The sequence below is a fragment of the Miscanthus floridulus genome, chromosome 1, assembly GCF_019320115.1.
Source record: "Miscanthus floridulus cultivar M001 chromosome 1, ASM1932011v1, whole genome shotgun sequence".
NCBI lineage: Eukaryota > Viridiplantae > Streptophyta > Magnoliopsida > Poales > Poaceae > Miscanthus > Miscanthus floridulus.
The window spans coordinates 72,891,530-72,918,092 of NC_089580.1; the positions used below are offsets into that span (position 1 = coordinate 72,891,530).

A 26,563-nucleotide genomic window follows, 5' to 3' on the forward strand; every position below is an offset into this window, starting at 1 on the left:
CACCAAGAGTAACAAGCACAAACTCTCACTTGACCACGACAAGCCTAATGAGAAGGGTGGATGCACACTTTGCTACTCTTGCTTTCACTAATGAGGTCTCTCTCTTGGATTCTTAAATCTCAATCACCTCACTAGAACCTTGCTCTTCTTGGCACTCTTAAGGGTGTTTCTCAGCTGTTGGAATGAGCAAAAGTACCTCCTCACACGAATGAAGTATTTATACACTCGTGTTCAAAACAAACCGTTATGTGCCTCTATGGGGTGACCGGACGCTCCGGTCAAGTTGACCGAACGCTCCAATTAGTTCTCCCTGAAATCCAGTGTTTAAGTTGTGACCGGAGCACTAACCAGACGCATCCGTTCATGATTTTGTCTCTCTGGAATCTTACTGGAGTCGATCGGACGCTGGCACACAGTGTTCGGTCACTCACCTCTCAGCGTCCGGTCGTGCCAAACGGTTTCACCTTGATCAAATGAACTGATCGGACTCTGCGCTAGCGTCCGGTCAGCATTTGACCCTCCATTCACTTCCAACTCTCAATCATATGTGAATGAAGTTTGCTCCAATTGATCTAAGGGATTTTTAAGAGCTACCTAGTGCTAGATTTAGAAAGTGTGCACCAGACCTAACCCACTAGACTCACCTAGGTCAAGCTACCCATCCATACCCCCCTTAATAGTATGACCAAAGGAAGAACAAAGTCCTAAACTACTCTAAGTGTCTCTCAAACTCCAAACGACACTTAGAACTAGTCCATCATTAACCTTGTCATCCATCCTTTAAAAACCGAAATGATTTCCATCGTAGGGGCATGACAACCATGATTGCTCAATCAATCTCCATTACCATGACCTAACTGAATTGCCTCTGCAAAACACACATTAGTCATAGTAATTATGTATTATCATTAATCACCGAAACCCAACTAGGGGCCTAGATGCTTTCACCTCTCCCCCCCCTCAATGGGCAGATCCAACGCACGGGGGAAACAATGGGAGGGGATTGACGGCTAGATTGGTGCCGCCGGCGTGCCAGTCTTATAGGTCGTGCCATGCCTAGACTGACACTACGAGCACTATGGGCCTTGGTCTGGATAGTGCTCCAGTAATGCTTTTTAGTGTCATACCTGGACCAGCCTAGTGAGCCTAACCTATTTGGACATCTATACAATGGGGAACCAAAGGACAAAGGAGATGAGAAACACCTTTTGGCAATTGCGGTTGCAGTGGTCACAAGCTAGCAGTTATAGCAAAATCCTAGCTCGGCTACAATCATAAGGCCAATCATTCCACTATTGCAGGTCTTCATAGCTTTAATATATGTTTGGTTCAGTTTTGACGTGGATTTCGCCTATGGATCCGACGGATCCAAATGGGACAGGTAAGGGAAAGGGTAGCGCTGCCCAAATCTAGCCACGCCCGATGTGGTGGAAGGAGATAGGGAAGGTGAAGATGGTCACGAGTGGAAGGAGATATAAGGAGAGCCTTTTACCTGCGTGTCATTAAAAAAGTTTATAATTACACATAAACCATTTAAAAAGTTGACCGCACATAGGTGCCACTTCTCTAAACTTCTTTGTCTTACAGGCCATTCTATCCTTATTCCGTTTGTTTTTCGCCGTTTGGTAGCTCTTACAGGTGGGACCGACTAGTAAAATTATCTATGTTACCCTTGGGCGGTGGAGGGCGTGGCACCGACGGACTCGGCCTTTCTTGTTCTTCAATTTTACCCGGTCTTCGTTGCAGCACTTCCACGCTGCCCCGTGCTCGTGTGGCGAGCGGCTGCACACCGCCGTCCCGCCATCGCCGCCCCAAGCCCTGCGGCCGAAGCCTTAACCCCATGCACGCTGCTCCGCTGGATCAGGGGCGCCATCCTATGTTGGTCACAGGAACCACTACAGGGCAGTGCACCGTCGCCCTGCGGGCCAGCGCGGACCCCGCGTGCCCGCTCGGCAAGCCAAACCCTAGGCCGAACCCCTTCTCTGTTGTTTCATGGCCATGTACGAGCAGGCCAGATCAGATTACGGAGGGCGCGGCGCCGACGGACTCGGCCTCGAGGTACTTCTTAGAAATCCGAATCAGGCGAGCAGACGACAGCGCCCACCGCGACGGCGCGACCTTTCCTCGTCAGGCTCCGATGGCGCTCTCACACCTCTCTCGCCGCCTCCTGAGTCCAACGGCTGCCGCCGCCGCCGCACATCTCCCCACCCCTAAGACATTCGCCCATGGCCGCGACCCCTTCATACTCCTGAATCTCGGCTGCCGCTTCTTCTCCGCATCCTCAAACCCCAGCCCCAACCCCTCCTCCTCCGCGCCGTCGGAGCCTAGCCAGGGCGTCCCATCCGCGCCCGTGTCGCCGGATGAGATGCGGCACTAGGAGATCAAGGGCCCCACGGTGGAGCGTGACACATCGCCGCTGGCCGACAAGACGCAGCGGGAGCTTGACGCGCTTCGCCGCACCGTGCAGCGCCTCAGCGGCTCGCTCGCGCTCCTCGGAGGGGCGCACCTCGCAGTCGGCGCGTGGATCGCGTACGGTTCCCCTTCGCTCGGTGTTGGTTCCGCCGCGGCGGTGCAGGGCGTGGCGGCGTTCGCGTTCCCCTTCGCGGTCGCCCTGATGCTGCGCCGCGCCATCAAGCCCATCGCCTTCTTCCAAAAGTTGGAGGCCAACGCGAGGCTGCAGGTGCTCAAACGGTCTCCACCGCTCAAGAACAACATGGACAATATCACTATCCGGTCCCACCTGTAAGGGCTACCAAATGGCGAAAAATAAACAGAACAAGAACGGAATGACCTGTAAGGCAAAGAAGTTTAGAGCAGTGACACCTGTGTGTGGTTACCTTTTTTAATGACTTATGTATAATTATAAATTTTTTTAATAGCACTCAAGTAAAAGGCTCGTATAAGGAGGCATCAACAAGATAGATCTATCCGCAATCGAGAGAGAAGAGAAGCTGCAGCATTAACAAGATAAAAGGAGCCGTACGGTAGATATTTCTTTTATATATATAGAAGTCTAAAATTACATCCTTTGCCGAACTGAGCAAGCACGTACGTTCACGCCAAATTGCCAATAGCGTATGCCGTATAGTACACAGCAATCTACGCGTGAACGGATCGAGCCATTCGCGCCGTGTCCGTGTGGGTGTGGTTCTCCACCTTGCAGGAATCCTTGTGCCGCAAGCAGGTTCCTGGACCTGGTAGAACAGAGATTCAGACAAATGAAATACCTTACAGCCTTTTGCTTACGGTACGGATAGATAAAGATCCTGCCTTTTCATCACAAGGATAATTAAAAAAATAGAGTATCCCGATTACGTCATCTTCTCCGTTCGTAGCGTGTCTGCCTGGCCAGCAACAAGTCTCTCCCTTCTCTAACACGTCCTTTGAACCTGACGCAGAAGACTCACACACGACGCGCAGTTGCCTTCAACCGGCCTGTCCGCTGGTGGGTTTGTAGGCTGGTTTGGGCTGACCGATGCTGGTTTATTATGAGAGAAAAACGCTGTTAACTGACTGGCGAACAGGCTGACCGAGGCGAGGCGGCGATCCGGCGAAGTGGTCAGCGTCCAAATCCACACGGCCGCAGGGGTGGCGGATCGAAATCGGCGGGCCGGTTCCGGCCAACCACCGTCCTGCTTCTTCCGATCCCATTCCGATTCCAAAGTTCAACATCCATTTTTTTTTTCAATTCGTACCCGCAAGCTGCCGTCGTGGTCCTGGTCGCCACCCACGACTCTTCCACCTCCGGCCTCTGTGGCCAATTCAATCTCGGGCTCCGACCACACCACAGGGAGAGATCAATCGAAAGCGGAGTCGTGTTGAGAGCAACCAAGGAACCAGGCGCCCCGGGCGGCGATGGAGAACGGCAACAACGGCGGCCACCCGCCGTACCAGTACCCGTACCCGCAGGCGCAGGCGCAGCTGTATCCTTACGGGTACCAGTACCCGCCTGCGCCGCCGCCGTCGTCGTCTGCCGCCGGCCGCGCCATACCTCTCTCCGTCTCCATCCTTCCCGAGATATGCCCCCGCCCCGCCCCCGCCACAGCAGCAGCCAGTACCACTCCGGCCCGCTCCAGGCGTACCCGCCCCCGCCTGCAGTACCACGCCTACCCGCCGCCGCCGCATCCATCGCCCTACGGCCACGGGTACGACCCCTACCCATCATCCCCGTACCCATCCTCCTATCCGAGCACCAACCCTAGCCCCAGCCCCAGCCCGGGGCTCTCTCCCAGCTCCAGCTTCCACCACCACCAACACGCCTCCGCGCCCGAACCCCCGTCGCCGGCGCCCTCCGCGCCGTCGTACCCCATCGAGGATGTCCTCGCCACCATGCGCCTCTCCGACCGTCACGACTATGCGTCGTCGCCCTCCGTGCCCCCGCCATCGACCCCCTTCTTGGGCGACGGGAGCAGCCACGGCGGCGGGATGCAGGTGGTGCCCTACGGCGCGGCCGCCGGAGGGTCGCAGCACGGCGGCAGCTTCAGGGCATCACTCAAGGTGGTGCTGCTCCACGGCAGCCTCGACATCTGGGTGCACGACGCCCGGCACTTGCCTAACAAGGACATGTTCTCCAAGAGGGTCGGCGAACTCCTCGGCCCGCGCATCACCAGCGCTGTCGGCAGCAAGATGTCCAGCGCGTCCATGACCAGCGACCCCTATGTCACCGTCCAGGTCTCCTATGCCACTGTCGCACGGACCTATGTCATCCCCAACTGTGAGAATCCAGTCTGGTCACAGAACTTCTTGGTGCCCGTCGGGCATGAGGCTGCCGAAGTCCAGTTTGTTGTCAAGGACAGTGATGTCTTCGGTGCTCAGATCATCGGTGTTGTGTCAATTCCCGCTGAGAAGCTTCTGACTGGGGACAGGATTCAGGGTGTCTACTCTGTTCTTGAGCCCAATGGCAAGCCATGTGCTCCAGGAGCTGTACTACATTTGTCGATACAGTACATCCCCGTCGCTCAGCTCACAATGTACCACCATGGCGTCATTGCTGGTCCAGACAGTCTTGGCGTACCTCATACTTACTTCCCGCTTAGGCGTGGCATGAGAGTGACCCTGTATCAAGACGCGCATGTGCCTGATGGTTGTCTCCCAGACATATGGCTTGGCAATGGGCTGCGCTACCAGCACGGGCAGTGCTGGCAGTGACATCTATGACGCCATATGCCAGGCAAGGAAGTTGATTTACATCGTGGGGTGGTCTGTTTTCCACACTATCCACCTCGTGAGAGATGGCACTCAAGCTCCATCACTTGGGGACCTGTTGAAGATGAAGTCACAGGAAGGGGTGCGTGTGCTGCTGCTTGTTTGGGATGATCCTACATCAAGGAGCATTCTTGGATATAAGTTGGTATGTATTATTATCTATCAAGTTGAAAATATGCTGCTTTAAGGTCTTCACGCTACAAAAGACATAATTTTGTGTCTAGAAACTCTAATGCTGTCAATGTTAAAATACTTATTACCTGCCTTTTCAAATTAGTTGCATGGTAGCGCTTATGATATTTCTCTGTTATTGGAACCGGTACACCAATTTCATGATTAAACTTTATGGCATTGAGCAAACTATGATGTAACCTTTGTATTTGTTTCTGTGGTGTTCAAGTAAATGATTTGCCAAAATACTAGCTGTCATCTGTACTGTATAGTATTAAGTGGATATTCATCAATGTAGTGTCCAGCTTCCCTATGACATACTCCATCCGTTCTAAATTATAGTTCACTTTAGCTTTGTCCTAAGTCAAACTTCTCTAACTTTAACCAAGTTTATAGAAAAATGTGCCAACATCTATAACATCAAATTAGTTTTACTAGATTCTCCATGGGTAGTTTGGTAGCTTATTCGCTAAATTCTCCATGGGTAGTTTGGTAGCTTATTCACTAGACATTTGGTAACATGTTTTTCGCATATTTCATGATGTTTAAGAATCGAGTGCTTCATGTTTATCAAAGTTCCACTCATAGGATGGTTTCATGGGCACACGAGATGAGGAGACACGCAGATTTTTCAAGCATTCTTCAGTCCAAGTGTTGCTGTGCCCACGATCTGCTGGGAAGCGCCACAGCTGGGTGAAACAGCAGGTTATTTCTATTCTCAAATGTCAATAGTGACAATGATGTCGTACAAATTTACCATTCATGATGGTTCATATTTGTTTCTGGTCACAAAGTATTACATCAATCTTTACCATTTAGCATAGTGTACCCCACCCTCACCTGTTTCTTATTTTAAAAATCAAATGATCTTGCATTCACATGCGAAGCCAGAAAATGCATTTGGGGTCGGGGTTGGGGGGTCTAGAAAATAAGCAATTAGGGGGATTAAGCCAAAATCTCCACTGAATAATATGGTGAAACTACGTGTACAGTACTTGTGTACATCAAACATAGTCCCCCCCCCCCCCCCCCCCCTTACTGTGGACTGTGGTGCCGCCGTTGCCCCTGCTTGCATTATGTTTGTTGAGTGCCATCTATTTATGTAAGAAGTTTGTGTGGACCAGGAAACAGGAACCATTTTTACTCATCATCAGAAAACAGTTATTGTGGATGCTGATGCTGGCAACTATAGGAGAAAGATAGTTGCTTTTGTTGGAGGCCTTGATTTATGTGGCGGGCGATATGATACACCTTGGCATCCTCTATTTCGGACTCTGCAGAATGAGCACAAGGAGGATTATCACAATCCAAACTTTAATGTAAGTCTCATTTCTGTGCAGTTTCTTATGTAATGATTCCTAGAATTTTCGTAATACTGAAAATGTAGGAACCTTTTATGATATTTTGTTGTTAATTTATCAAGAGGAAAATATTTAGCATAAGAAAACAAATATTAACATTGACCTATTCTTTATCTTTTCTTTGTGGCAATACTGATAATAGTTCTTTGCCATTTCCTAGCATAGGAAAAAATATTAGCACTTCCCTATTTGTGCGGGAGCTCTCTGCACTGGGTACGCCCATTCTGTGCTGATCCTGAAAACAATTCTTCTCATTATTTTGCAGACAGTTGATGCTCGTGGTCCAAGGGAACCGTGGCATGATTTGCATTCTAAGATGGATGGTCCTGCTGCTTATGATGTTCTACAAAACTTTCAGGAGCGTTGGTTAAAAGCAGCCAAACGCCATGGAATTAAAAAGTTGGCAAAATCGTATGACGATGCTCTGCTCAGCATTGAAAGAATACCAGAGATTATAAACATAAATGATGCAATATATTTTGGCGACAATGATCCAGAGACATGGCATGTTCAGGTGTTCATAGCATTCCTACATAGTTGAAAAGGAAAACCAACTTTTATCCTTTGTGCTATTTTGCCTTGCAAGCACTGAATTTTCTTTTACTTTGGAATTCAGGTGTTTCGGTCTATTGATTCAAATTCTGCCAAGGGATTTCCAAAGGATCCACGAGCAGCAACCATGCAGGTAACTGTTATCTACCATCTAGCAATACTATGTTTGTAGGTTTCTCCATTTTGATGTTGACTAACACTTCTGCTTTGGCCAACAGAATCTTGTTTGTGGAAAGAATGTGCTTATTGACATGAGCATACATACAGCTTATGTTCATGCTATCCGGGCAGCCCAACATTATATTTATATTGAGAATCAGTACTTCATTGGTTCTTCATTTAATTGGGATTCAAACAAGGATTTAGGTAAATAATGAGTGTCAACTTTTGCTTTGTGTTCTTCTATATAGTACAATGCACAGTGTTTCTTCCAGAAAAACATTCTACAGTCGTTTACCCCTTTCCTCTTTTTACTACACATCTCACTTGCAAACTTTTACTACATGTCAGGGGCTAACAATTTAATTCCAATTGAAATTGCTCTCAAAATTGCAAACAAGATTAAGGCAAATGAAAGGTTTTCTGCATACATAGTGGTTCCCATGTGGCCTGAGGGTAATCCAACTGGTGCTGCAACACAACGAATTCTTTACTGGCAGGTTAGATTCACAGTTGTCATTGCTCATTTCTTGTTTCATGTGTTCCTGTAGATGATATGTTTTCATATGGCTTAATCACGTCTTTTTATATTTACACTGCAGAATAAAACCATGCAAATGATGTATGAGACAATATACAGGGCCTTGAAAGAAGTAGGCCTGGATGATATGTATGAGCCTCAGGATTATTTAAACTTCTTCTGTCTTGGCAACCGTGAAGTTGCTGACAGCACTAGCACTTCAAATGCTTCAAATACAGCAAATAATCCTCAGGTGACTACTTTCTTGTTTTTGTTCAACAAATTATGCTGACTTAGAGAGCAATTTTAATTTGTTGCTTGCAAAAACATTTCAGTTAAGTACTTCCCTCCATTCCAAATTATAAGACAGTTTTGGCTTTTCTAGATACATGATTTTTGCTATCTGCTTAGGATATACACTATGTCTAGATGCAAAGTAAAAGCAATGTATCTAGAAAAGCCAAAACGTCTTATAATTTGGAATGGAGGGAATATTAAATAGTGTAGGTAAAAGTACGAGTTATGTGACCTTTAGGTGGACTTAGCTCAACGGTTTTCCCTTTTTCTTGGCAAAGTACTGATATGGTTCCTTTAGACCGTATGTTGAAGTGTGAAAACATTAAGATTTGGATTTTGTCCTCTCCACTGAATTTTATTGGGAATTCCCATATCATGATGATTCTTAAAGGATATTGGTACCTTTTTTTTTTAACGTACATTAAGGTCAAATGGCCACTTGACACTCAGAGGCTATATGGAAAACTAAGATATCTATGTAGGTTTTTGTTTGAAAAGAACTTCTTGGTCAATGACTGAAGTGATTTGACTTACTCATGTGGATGCTCGACAAAAAAATGTCTTGTCAATGCTGAACTAGCTCTACAAAAAGTTGTTACTTGTGGATATTGAACTTGTAATCGTTACCTAAACATACTTGCCTTCATGGGAATCAGTGTTGAAATTGACTTTCTTCACTCTGTGTTCTTCTCCTGAATATGGCATGTATGCAAGCTTACTTTGCATTTAATGTTCAGGAACAAGCTAGGAAAAATAGGAGATTCATGGTCTATGTACATTCAAAAGGCATGATTGTGGACGATGAGTATGTTATCATTGGATCAGCTAATATTAACCAGAGATCCATGGAAGGAATAAGAGACACTGAGATTGCGATGGGAGCGTATCAGCCACAATATACATGGGCTAATAAGCTTTCTGCCCCACGTGGACAGGTATTGCCCCTTGTCTCAAGCTGACAATATCTGGTGTACCCAATTTATTGAGACATACAAAACTGGGCTGTGCCCCTAAGCTGCTATTATGAGATCGGACTTGGAATTATTTATACTTTCATGTCCTCACTGCTACTGCTTTGCTGAGGCTATACATTAGTTTCAGCTGTTGTCATGTTAGGGGTGCAATTGATTTGACGACGCACCTTGTGCCATACACTAAGTTTAATCTATTGATTGATTTTCACTTTGTAGATTTATGGCTACAGAATGTCCTTATGGGCCGAGCATATTGGAAGCATTGAGGAAGACTTCAACTATCCAGAGAGCCTGGAATGCATGAGGCGTGTACGGCATCTTGGGGAAGAGAACTGGAAGCAGTTTGTTGCCGATGAGGTGACAGAGATGAGAGGCCACCTCATGAAGTATCCAGTAAGCGTTGACCGTAAAGGCAAGGTGAAACCACTACCAGGATGCACAACATTCCCAGATTTGGGTGGGAACATCTGTGGCTCATTTATGGCCATCCAGGAGAACCTCACAATATAAACTTTAGTTGTGCAATTATATAATGTCTGATGGCCTCTGAGGGACCCTGGAGATCTCAAAGATAGAGCACTAGCTTACCCTATTTCTTGAGAGCATAGATAGTGTGAAAATTTTGCAAGAGGTACTGGTTGCAGGGCAAGCAGGGGAAATGCTAATAGGGCTTTCTCGCCTTGCCATTTTTCTCTATTCGTTTATAGTACATATAAGTAGCCAATCGATTTGTACCTGTATTGTGTACCTTTACCTGTATATAGAAAAATTAAAGAGGTTCAGGAATATCACATTTGGATCTACTGCCAAGATATTCCATGTAAATCCTGGAACAGTTAGTGTTTAGAGTGTAAATTGATCCTGCAGAGTATTTTGAAGTGTTTTCCCCTTTCGGGGTTTTTGATGAAATCGCGAATTCCTTTATTTCTTGATCATGCCTTTGCAGCATAATTCTCATTGTTCTCGCGAAATGCTGAGCAATGCATCTCAAGGGGTGTGAAGGATTGGAATCAACAAGCGGAAGCTAGAAGTATGCCTAGAGGAGATTAAAAGAATGTCTAGAGAAAAATAAAGCCTACTCTAAAGCAGTTACCCAGTTACAGATGTGTTGATATTCATTATCACAGCCTAGACCATGCTGAAACCACTCGCTCTCGATCATTTCCTCCACCTCTCGGCCTGAATTTTGACCCCCATATACCTTCCGAGCATCATGACGGTGGCCTGCGGGTTGGTCCCGGGGGAGTACTTGAACGTGGAGCTGTCGATCACCCTAAGCCGCTGCACGCCGAAAACCCGGTAATCGTCGTCGACGACGGCGCCGACCTGGCATCCGCCGTGGTAGTGCCAGATGGTCATGACGGTGTCCCTGCAGTACTGCTCGGGCGTCCGGGAGTCGTTGACGTGCCGCGGCAGGAGGTTGACGGGGAAGTTGGCGGAGTCGGTGAAGATGGACTCCACGGAGGCGTTGGCGTAGGTGAAGTTGGCGAAGGCCCGGGACTGGATCACCCGCTCGATCGTCTGGATGCCGTGCACGCACCGCTCCAGGTCCTCCGACTCCTGGAAGTAGTTGAACGTCACCGCCGGGTTCGCCCGCGGGTCGGCGGACCGCAGCTCGATGTGGCCGGAGGAGACGGGGCCCAGGATCTTCTCCAGGATGAAGCCGCCCCGGAACGCCCGCCTGTCCAGCCGCCGCATCGCCTCCGCCGCGCGCTCCAGAGCCTCTGGGGTTCTCTGCTTCGGCGGCAGCGTGCCCAGCTGCCCGGTCTGCCGCACGACTGTCCGTCAGTACATTTCCGTCTACGTTGTTGTCAGTATACATGGAAGCACCTGAGGAGAGAAGAGGCCGAAGTTGCGAGCTAGGCGGCGGGCGCCCTCAGAGACGGGGATGCCGAACTCGGAGCCGCTGACGCCCTCGATGAAGCTGCCGGAGCGGGTGATCCCGACGACCTGCACGAGCGAGAGCGTGACGGGCACCGGCGACGGGATGAACACCGAGTTCATGGGGTTGTCGGCCACGCCCTGCCCGACCATGGGCTGGTCGACCAGCACCTGGATGCCGTGCGCCTCCAGGTGGGCCTGCGGGCCGACGCCGCTCAGCATCAGCAGCTGCGGGCTCCCCAGCGTCCCCGCGGACAGGATCACCTCGTTCTTGGCGCCGTCGCGGAGGTACACCCGGTGCTGCACCCCGAGCGGGTCCGTGAACACCACGCCGTACGCCACCGGGTACGGCACACCCTCTTGCTGCCTGAAGAGGATCCTCGAGACGGTAGCGTAGAGGAACACGGTGAGCCCCCTGGGTCGCGCGTGGCGGAGGAAGTCGGCGGCGGTGTGCCGCTGGCCGCTGTTGTCGAAGATGGTGCCCCCGATCTTGGTGCCCGGGACGTGGTCGAAGGTGAACCCGTTGTCGGGCGTGACGCCGGCCTCGAGCAGCGCGTCGCGGAGCGCGGCCTGCCACGGGGGCACGTCGGGGCGGAACACGAGCGCGCGCTCCACCCAGCGGTAGGACGAGTTGACGAGGCGGGTGTCCCACCCGGCGGCGCGCACGTAGTCGTTGCTGGCCCGCGTGTAGAACCCGGCGTTGAGGCAGCTCCCACCGCCCAGCACCCGCGCCCGCGCGTTCACCACGCCGTCCTCGGAGACGAACCGCTGCGCGGGCGACGCCGGGGACGTGTCCGCCAGCGCGTCCGTGAAGTGCTGCTGGTTGGACATGTTGCGGTAGGGCAGGCCCCCACGCTCCAGGAGCAGCACGCGCGAGTGCTCCGACAGCGTCGCCGCCAGCGGGCACCCCGCCGTGCCGCCGCCGATGACGATGTAGTTGTACTGCGACACCAGGGGCGCGTCCTGTGCGTGGCGCACGAACCGCAGGTTCTCCAGTGGTTCTGCACATACAAATGACCATGCCAATTCACACGTTGCTAAACCGCAGAGATTCCAAAAAAAAAAACGCATGATCGTATTCACGGCATGCAGTCCGGCACGAACCATCCTCCGAGAGTGCGACGAGGAATGAGGAACCAAGAACGACGGCCAAAACCCCCAGCGCGGCCGAGCTGGCAAGCCCAGGCGCCATTTTCGCCGGGTAATTCAGCAACAGCAGTGATCAGATAGGAGAAAAGTTCGGCTCGCTTATATATTCGGAGTTAGCTCGTGGGTAGATCAAGAGTAGATGTTTAAATAAAACACTGCGCGGTTGTTCTACGGTGCAAAGATGAGCTGCGAGGAATGGAGGAGGTGTATAGCATGCAGGCGGGATGGTGAGCTTTTTAAACGGAGCTGGATGACGATATGCGTCAGACGAATTTGTTGTGAGCAGCAAGCAGGAGAGTTTACTTGTCAATCTTGAGATTATTTACAGGTATCATGTGCATGCTTTTCATACAATGAACTGGTATATAGTATTTGTAATCTATGTTTGATTCGGCCTCCCTGTCTTGCTTTACAGGACATGGACATATGGCACAACACCTTATTTTGGGATGATGTATGGCCGTAGATTCCGTTAAAACTTGCCTTCCCAAGAATTTATGCATATTGCAGAAATAAAAAAAAAGGCTCTTGTCAGGGAATGCTGGGGTGGAGAAGAATGGATTTTATATTTTGTGAGAAAATTTGGGACAGAGGAAGTTACAGAGTGGGGAATGGCTGTTGGAAAATTACAGAAAGTTGTAGTTAATGATGAGGAAGACATAATTTCATAGAAGATGGAGAAACAAGGAGTATATTCCACGAAATCAATGCATAGGTGTAAAATCTTCAAAGGGGTTCTATGCAATAGAAGGAAGAAATTGTGGAGTATTCTTCGAAATCAGTGTATAGTTGGATGCCTCTATAGCTGAAAGTTTTCATGGCTTGCTAATTTGCTATGATTCCAAACAGGACTACAGGAGTAGTTCTGAAACAAAGAAAATGGAAGGGGAGCGCTAACTGCATTATCTGTAATTCCCCTAGAATCTGTTGATCCTGTTTTCCTTAACTTTGTCATAGATAAAGAATAATTGAGAATTCTTTTTTCTAAAATCACCAACTGAATTGTTATTCAAATGTCCAACTTTCTGCACAAATGGAAGATCTTACTGAAGCCGGTGGAGAAATCGAAGGTGAAACATATGATGGAGCACTTCCTGAAGAACAAGAAGCCTCAAGATATGGAGGAGCTTTCTGTAATGGTAGTGTGAGAGAGGATGGTTTCTCTTCTATCTTGTTTTTGGCCTGCGTGTCACGGTTGCTTTTGGGAGGGTGTGGTTTTAAACTTCAGTAGTTTGCTGCTGTTATCAGTTTCCCCGTGCTTACTTTGTAAGCTGGTATCCCAGCAATTCGCAGACGATGTATAAACATATTTGCTTTCTTATTAAAAGCAGAGTTATCCTTTGTCAAAAAAAGATGCCTAGTGCAAGCATAATGTGACCTCTTATTTCTGCTCGTAGTCGAGCCCTTCTCACAGGCAGTATTTACAAGACACGACTGGAAACACAACGAGAGAGTTCCTGCCCGTGCCCGACCGCTCACGTCGGCGCCTCGCGTTCCATCGGCAGGACGTTCCGGGCGATACATACATACATACATGCGCGTGATCCACCGTTTCACATGTTGGCGCCGGCGGAGTTGGAGTTGGAGTTGCCGGCGCGCGGCGTGATCTTGATGACAAGGCCGGGGAAGACGTCGTCGGGGTCGTGGACGTGCGGGTTGTGCTCCAGGATGTAGGGGTCGCCGCACCTGGCGCTGATGCTGTGCAGCGTCTCCCCCTTCGCCACCACGTACAGCTCGTCGCACGGCCGCGCCGCCAGCCGCGCCCCGCGCACCACCAACCCGCCTCTGTTGTACTGCTCCTCCTCGTCCCCCGACCCGGCGAGCGACCCAAAGACCATCACGAGCGCCAGCAGGGAGCACCACGACGCCACGTCCGCCGCCCCCGACCGACGCCGCTGTCCGCCGGCCATCACTGGTGAGTGGTGACAGGACCAATGAGAGCTTGAAGTGTAAAGTGTGTGTGTGTGTGTGTGTGTGTGTGTGTGTGTGTGTGTGTCTGAACTTCAGAGTAGCTAACGGGTAGGGTAGGGGCTGAATTTATATATAGACGAGGACGAGGAGACTCGTGGAAGTGGACTGTCGTTGGACAGGGCAAGGTAAGACACTGACATGAGATGATTTCATGGAGACGTCGGCGAGGTGCGATCGAGCAAAGGATGAACAGAGTAGTACCAATAATTCATCAGCACATATACTTTGCTCTCTTTCGATGATCTTAGAACGTGTGACAGCAAAAGATGAAAAGAGCAGTACAGAGGCACGTCACAACTCACAACCAAGGACACATGTTTAAGCTGTTCCGAGTGTTATTTAATCTTATACAAAAGTAAAAAAGAAAAGAAAAGAAGACTAGCTGTGTGTGAGTGTGTCGCAAAGTGCCGCAAAGCCCACGGGCGGCACACCCAATCGTGGAACATGATTCCATGTCATCCAGACGTTCGATGAACCTACACTCTCGTCGCTGCGCCTGCAGAAAAGGCTGCTAGTGGTTCATCTCGACTGGCAGAACTGCCACGATCTCCAAAAGTCCAAGAAAGCAGCTTATCTGGGTCTGGTGCTGTCCTTTGTGGTGGCTATCGAAGCAAAACCTTAGCCCTCGTTTAGTTCCACCCAAAATCCAAAAAGTTGCTACAGTACTTGTCACATCGAATGTTTGCGGCTCGTACATGGAGCATTAAATGTAGACGAAAAGAAAAACTAATTGTACAGTTTGGTGGGAAATTGCGAGACGAACGTTTTAAGCCTAATTAGTCAATGTTTGGACACTATTTACCAAATAAAAACGAATGTGCTACAGTAATCCTAAAATCCAAATTTCGCGAACTAAACAAGGGCTTACCACCATTTCGCTGTTGCTCACTGACTCACGGCCACTGCACGCCGCCCGGATCCTCGGCTTTAGGGAACCTGTGAATGTGAATCCATCCGTGAGACGGATATGCTAGTTTAGTCGAGCACGTATATATGTAGCCAAATCATTCCCAGAGGTCTGAGGCCTGCCCTCAGCCCTACGCGTCGCCTCGCAAAACTATGAGCACGTTCGCCGATGGGATTCTGGGTGGATAAACTTGACTGGTGCTGGTTTATTGTGAGAGAAAAACACGAGCGAACATGTTCTATACCTCACTGATGAACCAACTCAAACTATTACTCGTCAGGCGTCAGCGGATGGGCTGGGCGTGGTGAAAACTCCCATGCATGTGTGGTGTCTCACTGTCTCCTCAAGCTTTTCGCAGTGGCACGACCCGGCGATGCGAGCCTGTAGTGTAGCGTCATGCGTGGAATCGCTTTGCGCTTTTTCGGACGCATGCCACGGCTCTTGGAAATCTTGAGCGTAATCCCATGCATGCGGGCATGCGGCGGCTGTTCGCGCATGCTCGTTCTAGCCGCCGGACGGACTAGCCATCTTTCATGCACAAGTTGGAAAAAAAAGAGAGAGCAGAGGATTGCGGACTGCGGACAACGGAGGCTGCGAGTGGGACCGCGTGGGAGGAAAAGGCAATGTTTCAGCTGTGCAGCAGTCGGTGGGTTAGGCCGGAGGCACACTTTGCAGTTGCGCACACCTGTGTGCTTTTATACACTACTCACTCCTACAACTATATGTTAGGTGCCAGTTAAAATGGTTCATGTTTATTTAATCAAGTTTCTAATGAATAGCATTCATGTTTATGGCCTCAAATTAATTTATTATAAAGATATATTTTATAATTAATCTAATGATATCTATTGGATATCATAAATTTTGATACTTTTTTATCTATAATTAGTCAAATTTAAGATATTAAAACACAATATTGTACTAGAATTGCATTCTTTCTTTAACGAAGGAAGTATGGTACTGGTGTATATCATGCGTCGTTTCTCCATTTGATCACATGAAACATGATGCCGATTGGATGGTTTCTTCTCTAATCTCTCTCTCTTATCTTTGTTGTACGAAGTACTTCGTAGGATATTTATCTGTTTATCATTATTCTATAACTGAATCCAGATAAAATGAGCTAATTGTTAGGAATCAGATCAACGGAGTATGTTTTTACCAATCCCAATCCAAAAAATGAGACACGAGGAGATAGAGATGCCTAGATAGATTACTTATCATGTATCTTCTAAAAGTCTATATAAGTGATATCGTATTATTTGTAGTGTAACTTTTTATGTCTCCTAAAACACTACCAATGTCTTTACTCTTTTACAAGTGAATAGGAGAGAGTGGATAGATCTATATAGGGAGAAAAGGTGTGCTCTTAGGTACTAAAACTTTTAGGTATTGTGAATAGGACCTCCTAAAACATTACCAATGTCTTTACTCTTTTACAAGTGAATAGGAGAGAGTGGATAGATCTATATAGGGAGAAAAGGTGTGCTCCTAGGTACTAAAACTTTTAGGTATTGCGAATAGGACAAGAGCATCTTGACCAGATCTCTTATATTGCATCGTATATAAGTTGTTTTATAAGAAAGTACTTTAAAATCAATTTAGGATTACTACTACATCAAGTTACTTAAAACTTGTCTCCTATATTTATTTAGGAATAGAGGAGAGGGGCTCTCTTTTTTACTTAGAGGGAAGATGCTTCTTTTAGGAGATCTCTTAAATACTATACAGATGGCATATGACTATATGAGATTGTTGTAACACCTCCATCTCTTAAAATACTATTTTTAGCTATAAGAGATTGGATAGAATATCTACTGGCGATGCTCTAAGTAATCGGTTGGAGCAGCCTTAATCTCTCATATTGCAGTTCTTTTTATAATTTGCTGGAGCTTGGTCTTCCCCGAATGCAGTGGTGGTAGATATAGACGAATCTCAGGAAAAATCGGTGCGGCGTGTCCGGGGGTAGATGACGACGAGCAGATGAGAGACGGACTGCCGCAAGACTGTAGCTGCCTATTTAATTTAAACATTTTCATCTCAAGGGTAGCAGTAGCCGATTTAGTAATGGCGTGTTTGGATTGGGTCACGAGCTGGCTCCGGAGCCATCCGATCCTATACCTGAACCTGGAAATTTGTTTGGATTGAAGCATGGAGCCGTTGCATGCAGCATCAGGTCACTACGGGATACTGTGTATTTACCGAGTGTGAGTAACACTCGGTAAATAGTGCTACACACTCGGCAAACTCTTTACCGAGTGCCACACTCGGTAAAGTAGACTCGGCAAACAACGACTCGGTGAAGTTATTTTACCGAGTGTCTAATATCGGCGCACTCGGAGCAGAGCGTTACCGAGTGCTACAACGACACTCGGTAAACAATTATGACTTGACGGTCGTCAGCCTCCAAACTGACCGTTAACGGCGACGTTTACCGAGTGTCACTAGCAGCACTCGGTAAATAAATTAGCATTTCGTGATTAAAACAATTCTGCAAATAAATTTTTTGAATAATGTTTACCGAGTGTAGCTCCTAACACTCGGTAAAAGAATAACCATTTTCGTGATTAAAACAATTCCGCAAATAAACTTCAGGAATAATGTTTACCGAGTGTTCCCACTCGGTAAAAAGTAGTCAAATATTTCCGAGTGAGGACGCGGCACTCGGTAAAAAATGGCACACTCGGCAAAATTCACAGAATCAGAACCAATTTGGTTCTGTTCGCTGTTTTACCGAGTGCTACACTCGGTAAAACTGACAGAATCTCTGTTTTACTGAGTGCTACACTCGGTAAAATATGTCCGCAGATTTTTTGTTTGTTTGTTTCAGTGCATATCTAGTCACAATAAGCAACAAAATCACATGAAATTATAATAACATGACAGATAGGCAATATATATCACATATATGTCCACAAATGTCACATCCACTCACAATAACCAACATATGTCGACAAGCACCATGCAAAGTCCACAAACATCATCAACATATGTCCAAAGTCCACAAAGTTCAACCAAGTCCACAGTTCAACATACAAACCTATCAAACAAGGTCGGATGGCCTGTCACATGGTCGGAGGCCTGCGGAGAAACGGAGTCAAGTCCAGGTCTTGATCACCCTGCATATCGTTGTTCGATCCAGCTGTAGAAGGTCCCTAGAATGAGATTGCACATGTGAGTTATCTGGATCAAAGCAAATTCTAAGGTCTAAGCTATGGTAGGTCAAACTAAGGTATAAGTCGAAGGTAGCTCTATATGACACGAAAGTGAAGAGTGCATCTAAGTGACTCACAGGAGTGCCGTCGCGCGGAGGTGGAGGCACCAACGGTATCATCGACGGCGGCGGAGGCGGTGGAGGCTGGCCCATGCTCTGAGAAAAACGGGCCATGTACTCGTATCAGTCCTTGTACGCCTGCTGGAAGGCCTCAAGCTAGGCCTGCACTCGCGCCCTCTCCTGTGCCAACTCGGCCTGGTGCGACAGCTCGAGGGCCTGAAGCTGGCTCTGTGAGGCCTGCTGTGACTCCTGCTTCAATGTTAATTCTTCCAATCTCGTGATTTATCGAGTTCGATTTTAATTATTACAATTAAATTTACACGATATGTACCTAATTTTCATAAAGAATGAAAATTTTATGAAATATAGTAAATAAATCGAAATAAACACCATATTTTGGAATGGAGTACTAAATATCATATGTGGATAGAGGAAAAAGAATGAAGGAAAAAACAAGAAATTTGGTTGAATTTTACCGAGTGTTGCGCCAATACACTCGGTAAAAGATAGTGTTTACCGAGTGTTGTGCACTTACACTCGGTAAACATTTTCGGTCTTTTTTATTTGCTATGAGCGCTTGATGGGCGGAGCTGTTGTTACCGTGATGTTTGCCGAGTGTATGCTCATAACACTCGGTAAACATGTCATGCCGTGACGCCGTTTGGCGCACGGTTGCTATCCTAGGTGACGTGGCACCTCAATACCGAGTGGCTTTTTTTACCGAGTGCGCCCCTTCGGTAAACTTGTAGTTTTACCGAGTGTCTGAAGTTACCGAGTGTGCTGACTCGGTAAAGCGGTCGACTACCGGGTGTTTATGTTTTCCGAGTGTTGGCACTCGATAAGTACTGTTTTCCGAGTGCCCCGACTTTTGACATTCGGTAATTGTCGAGGCACTCGGTAACTACACAATCTCCGGTAGTGGGTGATCCTTTCTGTAGTTCATTTCTCGGACTCGGCTCGTCTGCCAGAAAAGCAAGGGGCTGCCTCGTCCAGAACCATGCTGACCGGAACCACCTAATCCAGCAAACCAAACAGCCTGTAATATTATCTTTGAGTTCTTGATGATGGCCGCTCCCTTAGCTAGAATGTTAACCTCAATTATCGATAAGGGTCTGATTGACACGGCTTCTCCTTAAGTGATCTTTTAGAGAAGCCGGATCACTTGAGAAGGAGTCGTTCTTTACGACTCTAGTTTCCAAAATGACCCGGGCTCCTGCAATATCCACTAGAAAACGGCTCTTCTTAAAATGTTTGGTATGGTTTCTCTGTACAAGCTGCTGCTTCTGCCGTGCCAAACAGATGCTGAGGTTGGTACCCCCTCCCGGCATTGCTCGCTTCCTCCAACATGAAGGTCTTCTGACGCGCCCATGCAATTCAGCCAAAGCTAGTTCTACTAATCATTTGGGACATGTTCGATTTCCTTCCACGTTACTTACATCAACAAGCTAAGTTCACATCTAAAGAAACCTACACAAACAGACACCTCACCACCTCGCCCACCAGTTGATCCACCAGCATCCCCGCCACCACAGCGCCGACCTCCCGCTCCTCCTCGCCGACCTGCATCCACCGCCGGCCCCGCTCCATCTCCGCCACGATGGCCGCCCCGCCGCTGAGCACGTCCGCCAAGCCCCATCGCTCGGTTCCCATGCCCTCCAACCAGCCCCTGGCCGCTGCGGCCACAGCAGCCTCGCCGTCTACGACCCGCTCAGCCTTCCGTCGCAGCACGCCACCGGCCGCCGCCGGCCCAGCGAGGAGGAGCTCGGCCTCGGCGTCGTGCGCCTCCGAGCGCCGGCGTTTCATCTCCACGAAGAAGTCGAGCAGAAGCCGTTCGGACACGTCGTCCAAGTCGGGCGATACCGGCGTGCCCATGAGCAGCGAAATAAGGTCGTCGTCCTCGTCTGGCACGTCGTGGACGACGCTGCCCGCGCACGTCGGCGTTGCCGCGTCTCCTGTACGGCAATGGATCATCTGCTGCTGCGGTGGGACGTCGGCGGCGGGGCCGTCGGGGTCTGACGTGGTGGCGAGGCGCGCCTCGAGATCCAGGGGGGCCACCTCGTCGCGGCTCTCGAACCGTCGGATCTTGTGCGTCTTTCTACCTGTTGCACGACAAAGGTTTTAAGCATAAGTACGTGGATGATTGCTTGCATTGGTTAATCACATGATGGTCAGACTACACGACACGAACACGAACACGCAGGCCTCTTGCCTTTTTCCGATCGTCACTGGTGATGTGGGTCCAGCAGGATCTCCCTAGCTATCGTGTCCGACAGTTGTACTAAACATTTGGCACGGCTTTTGTGATGTCCGTATCCTGTCCGGGCAAAAGACAGAGTAGCTAGAGCCCGGCACTGCCCGACGAATACAGTAACAGTACTATGCATGTAACAGTACTGTATATATTGGTTCCTAGGCTGATGAGCCCCCAACTGATTCTGATTTGTTGTGAGAGAAAAATACTGTACCATAACTGATAAGTCCTGGCTGAAACTAACGAGCGAGCTGACTACCGCATTTGAGCGTGTAAACCGGACGACATTTCTGAAGGCACGGTCAACTGCTCATTGCCGGTGTGCCTCTGCTCTACGTGGCACGTTACATTTTTCCGAACTGTCACTGCGCATGACCTCAGCCTGATTCGTACATCTTGCCTGTGTTCTTCCTGCGACCATTTTATATGTATCAAATATACATGCTCAGAGATGATGATCACTTACTCTGGAGACGTGCGAGGCTGAAAGAAGGCAGGGAGCACACGAGGCCGGCGTCCGTCAACTCGTCGTCGTCGTCGAAGGGGAAGTCCATGACGGCCACGGGGCTGAGCTGCTCCTTGTCGTCCGCCTCCGACCCCGAGCTGGACCCCTCCTTGGACACCACCCTCTCCATCGCCACCACCTGCATTATTGCACGGCAGACTACATGAGCAACCGCTGATAACATAGCATATAGCAGCATGCAGCAACAACTACTCCTTGTAAATAAATTGGGCACCGCAACAGCGACTCAAGCCCAAGCCGCCGTTCGTCCGGAACGAGCAGCAAAGCGCGGCTGGGGGCTGGCGTCGCCGTGCGGGGTGGTGCCGTGGACTGAACTTTTCGTACAAGACAAAGGAGCACAGACAGCAGCACGGGGCGACAGCGCTGGCTTCTGGAGGCAGGAGCAGGACGCTGGGCCGCCCGGGCAGGGCAGCATCGGCGTGCAGTTCAACACTGAACAGGGCGGTTTGGGTGGGTGGCCCTACAGTGAGCGACTGAGCGCTAGGCTGTTTGCAGCGGTAGATGGACAGTGATCCTTCACTTTTATGGACAGGGCCAGAGACAACTAGTACGGCATTTGGTTGTGGAATCAATGTGTGGGGCTTGGCTTCAATTCCGTGATCATTTTACATGGCTAAATCCACTTTATCATTACCTTAAGTGCGTAATAACGACTAACGAAAGCAAAACAGTGGTACCGGAACGAACGAGACGCCCTAACTGAATTAACGCCCAATTATTGGAGCATAATGCGCGGCAATGGTAGTGTGTAATTGAGCCACAAATATAGATGAAAGAACCGCAATCAGGAATTACGTTACCTCGTGCTCGTCTCCGGCGGCGGCCTGCGAAGGATGATGGTGCACGCTGTCCTCGGTGGCCGACGACAAGTCCGAGGAGTCGGACTCGGACCGCGACCCCCTACTCGTCCTCCTGGACGAGTAGTTGTCGCTGGACTCCGACGACGTCTCCAGCTCCTCGGAGCTACTAGAGCCGCCGCAGCCGGCGGACGCGGCCGTCTTCGCCGCCGCGGCGTCCTCGTCCTCCTCCTCGTCGCGGCGCTTACTCCAGAAGCCGCCCCGCCTGCTGAGCCGCCGCGAGAGGCTCCTGGAGAAGTGGGACAGCTTGCTCGGGCGGCGGCGCCGCAGGCGCAGGGAGGGCGACGACTCCAGGAGGTGCCGCATTGGCGTTAGCGCCGACGACTCGCCCAGGCGGCGCGGGTAGCAGCGGAACCCCGCGGCGCTGCACGAGTCGCAGTCCAGCTCCAGGAGGTCCTTGAGCCTCAGCGGCGGCGGCGGCGTCGTCCCACCCGCGCCAGCCATCGCCGCGCCTGTGGTCTCTGTGTGTGTGTGTGTGTCGATCGCCGGTCACTGCACGCGTGCACTCGCTAAAGGTCGGTCGCCACGGGTGCGTGTGTGTCAAATCAACTTGTGCTAGGCACCGATGATCCGCGCTCGAGCGCGTGTGGGTTTTAAGGGCCGGCGGGGCGGGCGCGCGGGTGCCGGGCAGCTTCCGCGGCGTGGCTGGCCGTGCCCGTGCGGGCGGGCATAAACAAATGCGCGAGTTGAAGCTTGTCTTGATGCGGGAGCAGGTGCTCGCTCGCTCCGGGCTCCGGACTGGCGGAGGCGAGGCGAGGCGAGGGGTCAGCGCTGGGCGTGAGAGCGAGGGTTGGAGCATTCGCGTGCGGCCCCGGGTTAAATATGCCAAACGCACGGGGGATCGCGACGAGACGCCTAGTGTTCTCCGTGCTTCTTCGTTTGCCCCGCCGCGACACGGGCAATGTTGCTCCTGCAATCCCTGCTAGCTACTCGGGTGCCATGGTAATCAGTTTCATTGACACCCTCCCGGGGTGGCAAATGGCAATGGTTCTGTGCCTAACTGCGTACACGAATGAATTGATGAGCCTTGGACCAGGCAGGCACTGCTGCACGATCGCGGCTGCTGGTGACTGCCTTGTACTCGACGAAACTGGACGCTGCCGGGTCGACAGTGGTAGACTGGGAGTAGTAACGCGCCGATGCGTGCGACAACAAACAGCTCGCCGCACTCTGTAGTTGGTACTTGCTTGGCCCTAGCTAAGGCCTAAGCCAATGCATACTAAATAAACTGCATAGCTTGCGCATGACCATCGGTTTGATGAGGATTCACGAAAACATCTGCAGCAAAAGCAAGTGAAGATGTGACTGAGGTGCTGGGGTCCAGTCCAGTCCATGATTGCACCAAACTGTGCTGTGCACTGGTCACGTACGAGCAGTGTACTCCATCAACCGATCGATGAAAAAGCCGGTCGCGTGTGTCCGGTCTGTTCTGGTTCGCAGCCTATTCGTTTCGATTTATTTATTCGTATCTAGCTTATAATCTATGGCTTAAATAATATTTTTCTCTCACACCAAATCAGTCTGCTATGTCACTCTGTGCCTACGTGGGGCAGCTAGCACAGGACGCGCCACATTGACTCCATTTACTATTTCATTTTTTTTTACCCCGTTTAAACGTAGAGAAGCTGCGCATGGCGGTAACTAGTAGCAGGTAAGAAATGTTAAGATCGAGACCGACGGCTGTAACTGTAACCGTGTCCTATTCTAGCCAGCCTTGCACTGTGTCAATGCTGTTTTTTGTTTTACGATGGATGATGGCGAGGATTAGTTAGTTCTTTTACTCTAAATCACCATCGAACAGCACGCATTGACCGCAGGAACCTTCGGCGCGGTTTCCACGGCCGCGCGCGAGCTCTGGGCCTCTGGCTGGCGCTGTCACGAATCGATTCGATTCGCGGCAGCCAGATTTCAATTCACTCCTGTACTGTAATAACCTCCTGCGCCTAGGCCTCGCTACCGCCGCTACGAGTCAAGCTCCAGCTGACTGCCTCGCGTACGGAGAATATGAATCTGCGTGTTATTTTAGTCTCTAGATTCGAGTCCCGGCTGCCGCTTGTCCTCGGTGATTATGCTCCGTTTATTAACCCGGTCTTTCGACTTCGAACGTGCTCGATCTACCGTCCACCCATTTTCAATTTCGAATGCGCGTGTGCAGGTGATGATGGATCGGCTCCGAGCTCAAATCGAACCGGCCGGCGGTAGCTGTGGCGTGCATGCACGGGCAACGGCACCGGCACCGGCATATGGAACCAGAGGCGCTTTAAGGTCGCCACTACTGGCTGCCTCCTCTCTCGCGCGCGGTCCATGCATGCACATGCACGGCGGGCAATGATCAGGCCAAGTGCATGCACGCTCTTGGACTAGGATCACGTCAAGACTGTGGTGTTTGTCTGACAGCACTGTGGGGTCGCCGTGTTCGTGACGAGTTCAGGAAGCAGTTGTTGTAGCCTACACTCTGCCGCGCAGCGGCACGTCGTCTCCATCCGCGCCGCTTGACCTTTGGTTCCGCAGCTGCGTCTGCCTGTGGAGACGTACGGCCAACACAGCACAGCACACGGCATGTCTTGTTGGACCGATGCGCTGGTAATACGTAATAGAGTATTGGGGCCGCGTTTCGCTGCTTCCTGGAAGCAGCGAGCACCTGAACTTCATTGGCACCGTGCCAGTAACTTTGATGTGGCTGCTTCTGTTTAACACGCATGCCTCTCCCCTATGTTAGGTTTTGGTTTGGGGACTTTGTTCTAGGATTTGGAAACAGTTTTTTTTTTGGGTACTAAAACATCAAAATACCTTCATCTGCCCGCTTCAAAAATTCATGTAACACAAAAAAGGGTAGGTCTGCGAATTGGTAGACACATCACACACGGCTGCTGCCCTGATCCAGTTGAAATTGCATGGTAGTCAGAGTGCAATCAGCAAGAAAGAAACCACTGGCAAATCAGGGGGGCACAAGACAAATAAATGACTGGCACGTCGCAAACGATTAGATTTTCTTTTAACCCCTCTCTGTCCACCGCAGTATCCGGCGGTTGGCGCCTTATTAGCAGGTCAATATGGTAATGATGACGATGTGTACAACAAAGTATGCTCGGGTTGGGTCCTTAGGTCCTGTTTGGTTCTAGTGACGGGAGAGGACGAGGTGAAATGGTCCTCTTTTCACTAATGTTTGATTTGAGGGATAGGAATAGGATATTTTTCAGTAAGAATATTCTCGTGAGATTTCGAGCAACTTGTACCCTAGGAAGAAGCGGACGAGGTCATCCCGCCTTAACGTCATCACACACTGTCTCCTTGGCACCGACACGAGGAGAAGGAGATGGAGGTGTGTTAGGTGATGTGATGGCGACGAGCCCTACGATGGTGAGGAGAGGGAGGTGTGTCAGACTTGGCCTTGGTGACAGTGTGAAAGGTCCTTGTTTGGTTTTGGTAATTGAGTGACAACTTAGGTGGACTAATTGTGTTTATGTGAGATACACAGGTGATTAGTCCACAGGTACATGTGTATGAGCAACATATGTTATTGAGGTGAAAATGGCTTGGAGATGTTGCAAAGCTCACACATATGATGATGAAGGAGCTTATTGCACATGAGACATGACATTGAGTCATGTGATCAAGGTGGAGAAGATCAAGACAAGACTTGGCTTGATGGACCGGTTGCAAGCGTGAAGGTCAAGTCGAAGGCTTTGGAGTGATGGACCGCGTGGCGGTGAAGCTTGAGCAAGACTTGGCGCCGATGGACGATGGCAACAGTGAAGAGCAAGTAAAGTCAAGATCGATGAACCAATATGATCACGTGATGATATGAAGTGGATCATATCATTGTTGATCGTGTTGGTGCATGCGTTGCATCGACATTAAAGGAGATAGAATGGAATGCGCAAGGCAAAGGTATAACCTAGGGCATTTCATTTCACCGGTCATAGGTGTGTAGAGAAGTTTATGACCGAGTTTAGGATAGATGGTCGTACTATCAAGAGGAGCAAACTTGTTTGCATATCGGTCATCTAGTGCCACTCGAGTGATCTAACTTTGCATCGTCGCTAGGATCGAGTGGCGTGGCAAGTTGAGTGGCTAACATCCTTTAGGAAATGATTGTGAAAATGCTAACACACATACACATGGTGGTGTACACTTGGTGGTGTTGGCACATTTACAAAGGAGGTAGTGTTTACAGGGTTGAGATGGGCGGGATTCGGCGCTTTCGGGAAAATGGAATGCCTATTTTCTATTGCGCCGGATGCAAGTTCTTGTGGTTGGCACATTGGAGCAAGGGTGAAGAAGTTAGAAGTGAGAACGAGTTGGTCGCGAAGACGCTGGCGTCGGTCAACTGACCGGATGCTGGGTCTGAAAGCACCGGACGCTGGCAGCATGCGTCCGGTCGAGCTGGTCGGTCGGCACAGTTCCGAGGGTATTGCACCGGACGCTGGTCTGTGTCTGGTCAAGGTGGACCGGACGCGTCCGGTCGAAGAAATACGCCTCGGGGAGCTTACTGGAAACGACCAGAC

The 26,563-nt window shown here is 49.8% G+C and overlaps 4 protein-coding genes and 1 pseudogene across 4 annotated transcripts; 2 read left to right on the top strand and 3 right to left on the bottom strand.

Annotated features, from left to right (window-relative positions):
* The first annotated feature begins 1,981 nt into the window (after positions 1–1,981).
* LOC136458604 (uncharacterized) lies at positions 1,982–2,746 on the top strand (annotated as a pseudogene).
* A 798-nt stretch (positions 2,747–3,544) lies between these two features.
* LOC136536110 (phospholipase D gamma 1-like) lies at positions 3,545–10,114 on the top strand. The gene is given in 14 exon segments (XM_066528513.1): positions 3,545–3,974; positions 3,976–4,051; positions 4,053–4,094; positions 4,096–5,145; positions 5,147–5,350; positions 5,965–6,081; positions 6,501–6,695; positions 7,003–7,251; positions 7,354–7,422; positions 7,508–7,655; positions 7,800–7,948; positions 8,051–8,221; positions 9,003–9,200; positions 9,456–10,114. Coding segments are annotated over 14 exon segments (3,081 nt in total). The 5' UTR covers positions 3,545–3,855; the 3' UTR covers positions 9,750–10,114.
* Positions 10,115–10,285: 171 nt separating this feature from the next.
* Positions 10,286–12,327, bottom strand: LOC136536120 (protein HOTHEAD-like). The gene is made up of 3 exons (XM_066528520.1): positions 12,225–12,327; positions 11,070–12,121; positions 10,286–11,006 (listed from the first exon to the last, which is right to left on the bottom strand). Exons 1-3 carry the CDS (start codon positions 12,310–12,312, stop codon positions 10,398–10,400), a joined length of 1,749 nt encoding a protein of 582 aa, XP_066384617.1. The 5' UTR covers positions 12,313–12,327; the 3' UTR covers positions 10,286–10,397.
* A 1,051-nt stretch (positions 12,328–13,378) lies between these two features.
* Positions 13,379–14,238, bottom strand: LOC136487020 (uncharacterized). Its single transcript, XM_066484138.1, has one exon. It carries the CDS (start codon positions 14,177–14,179, stop codon positions 13,823–13,825), a length of 357 nt encoding a protein of 118 aa, XP_066340235.1. The 5' UTR covers positions 14,180–14,238; the 3' UTR covers positions 13,379–13,822.
* Positions 14,239–19,655: 5,417 nt separating this feature from the next.
* On the bottom strand, positions 19,656–22,789 carry LOC136487023 (uncharacterized). The gene is made up of 3 exons (XM_066484151.1): positions 21,999–22,789; positions 21,139–21,316; positions 19,656–20,520 (listed from the first exon to the last, which is right to left on the bottom strand). The coding sequence occupies exons 1-3, from the start codon at positions 22,497–22,499 to the stop codon at positions 19,889–19,891; spliced, it is 1,311 nt and encodes a 436-aa protein (XP_066340248.1). The 5' UTR covers positions 22,500–22,789; the 3' UTR covers positions 19,656–19,888.
* Positions 22,790–26,563: the final 3,774 nt, after the last annotated feature.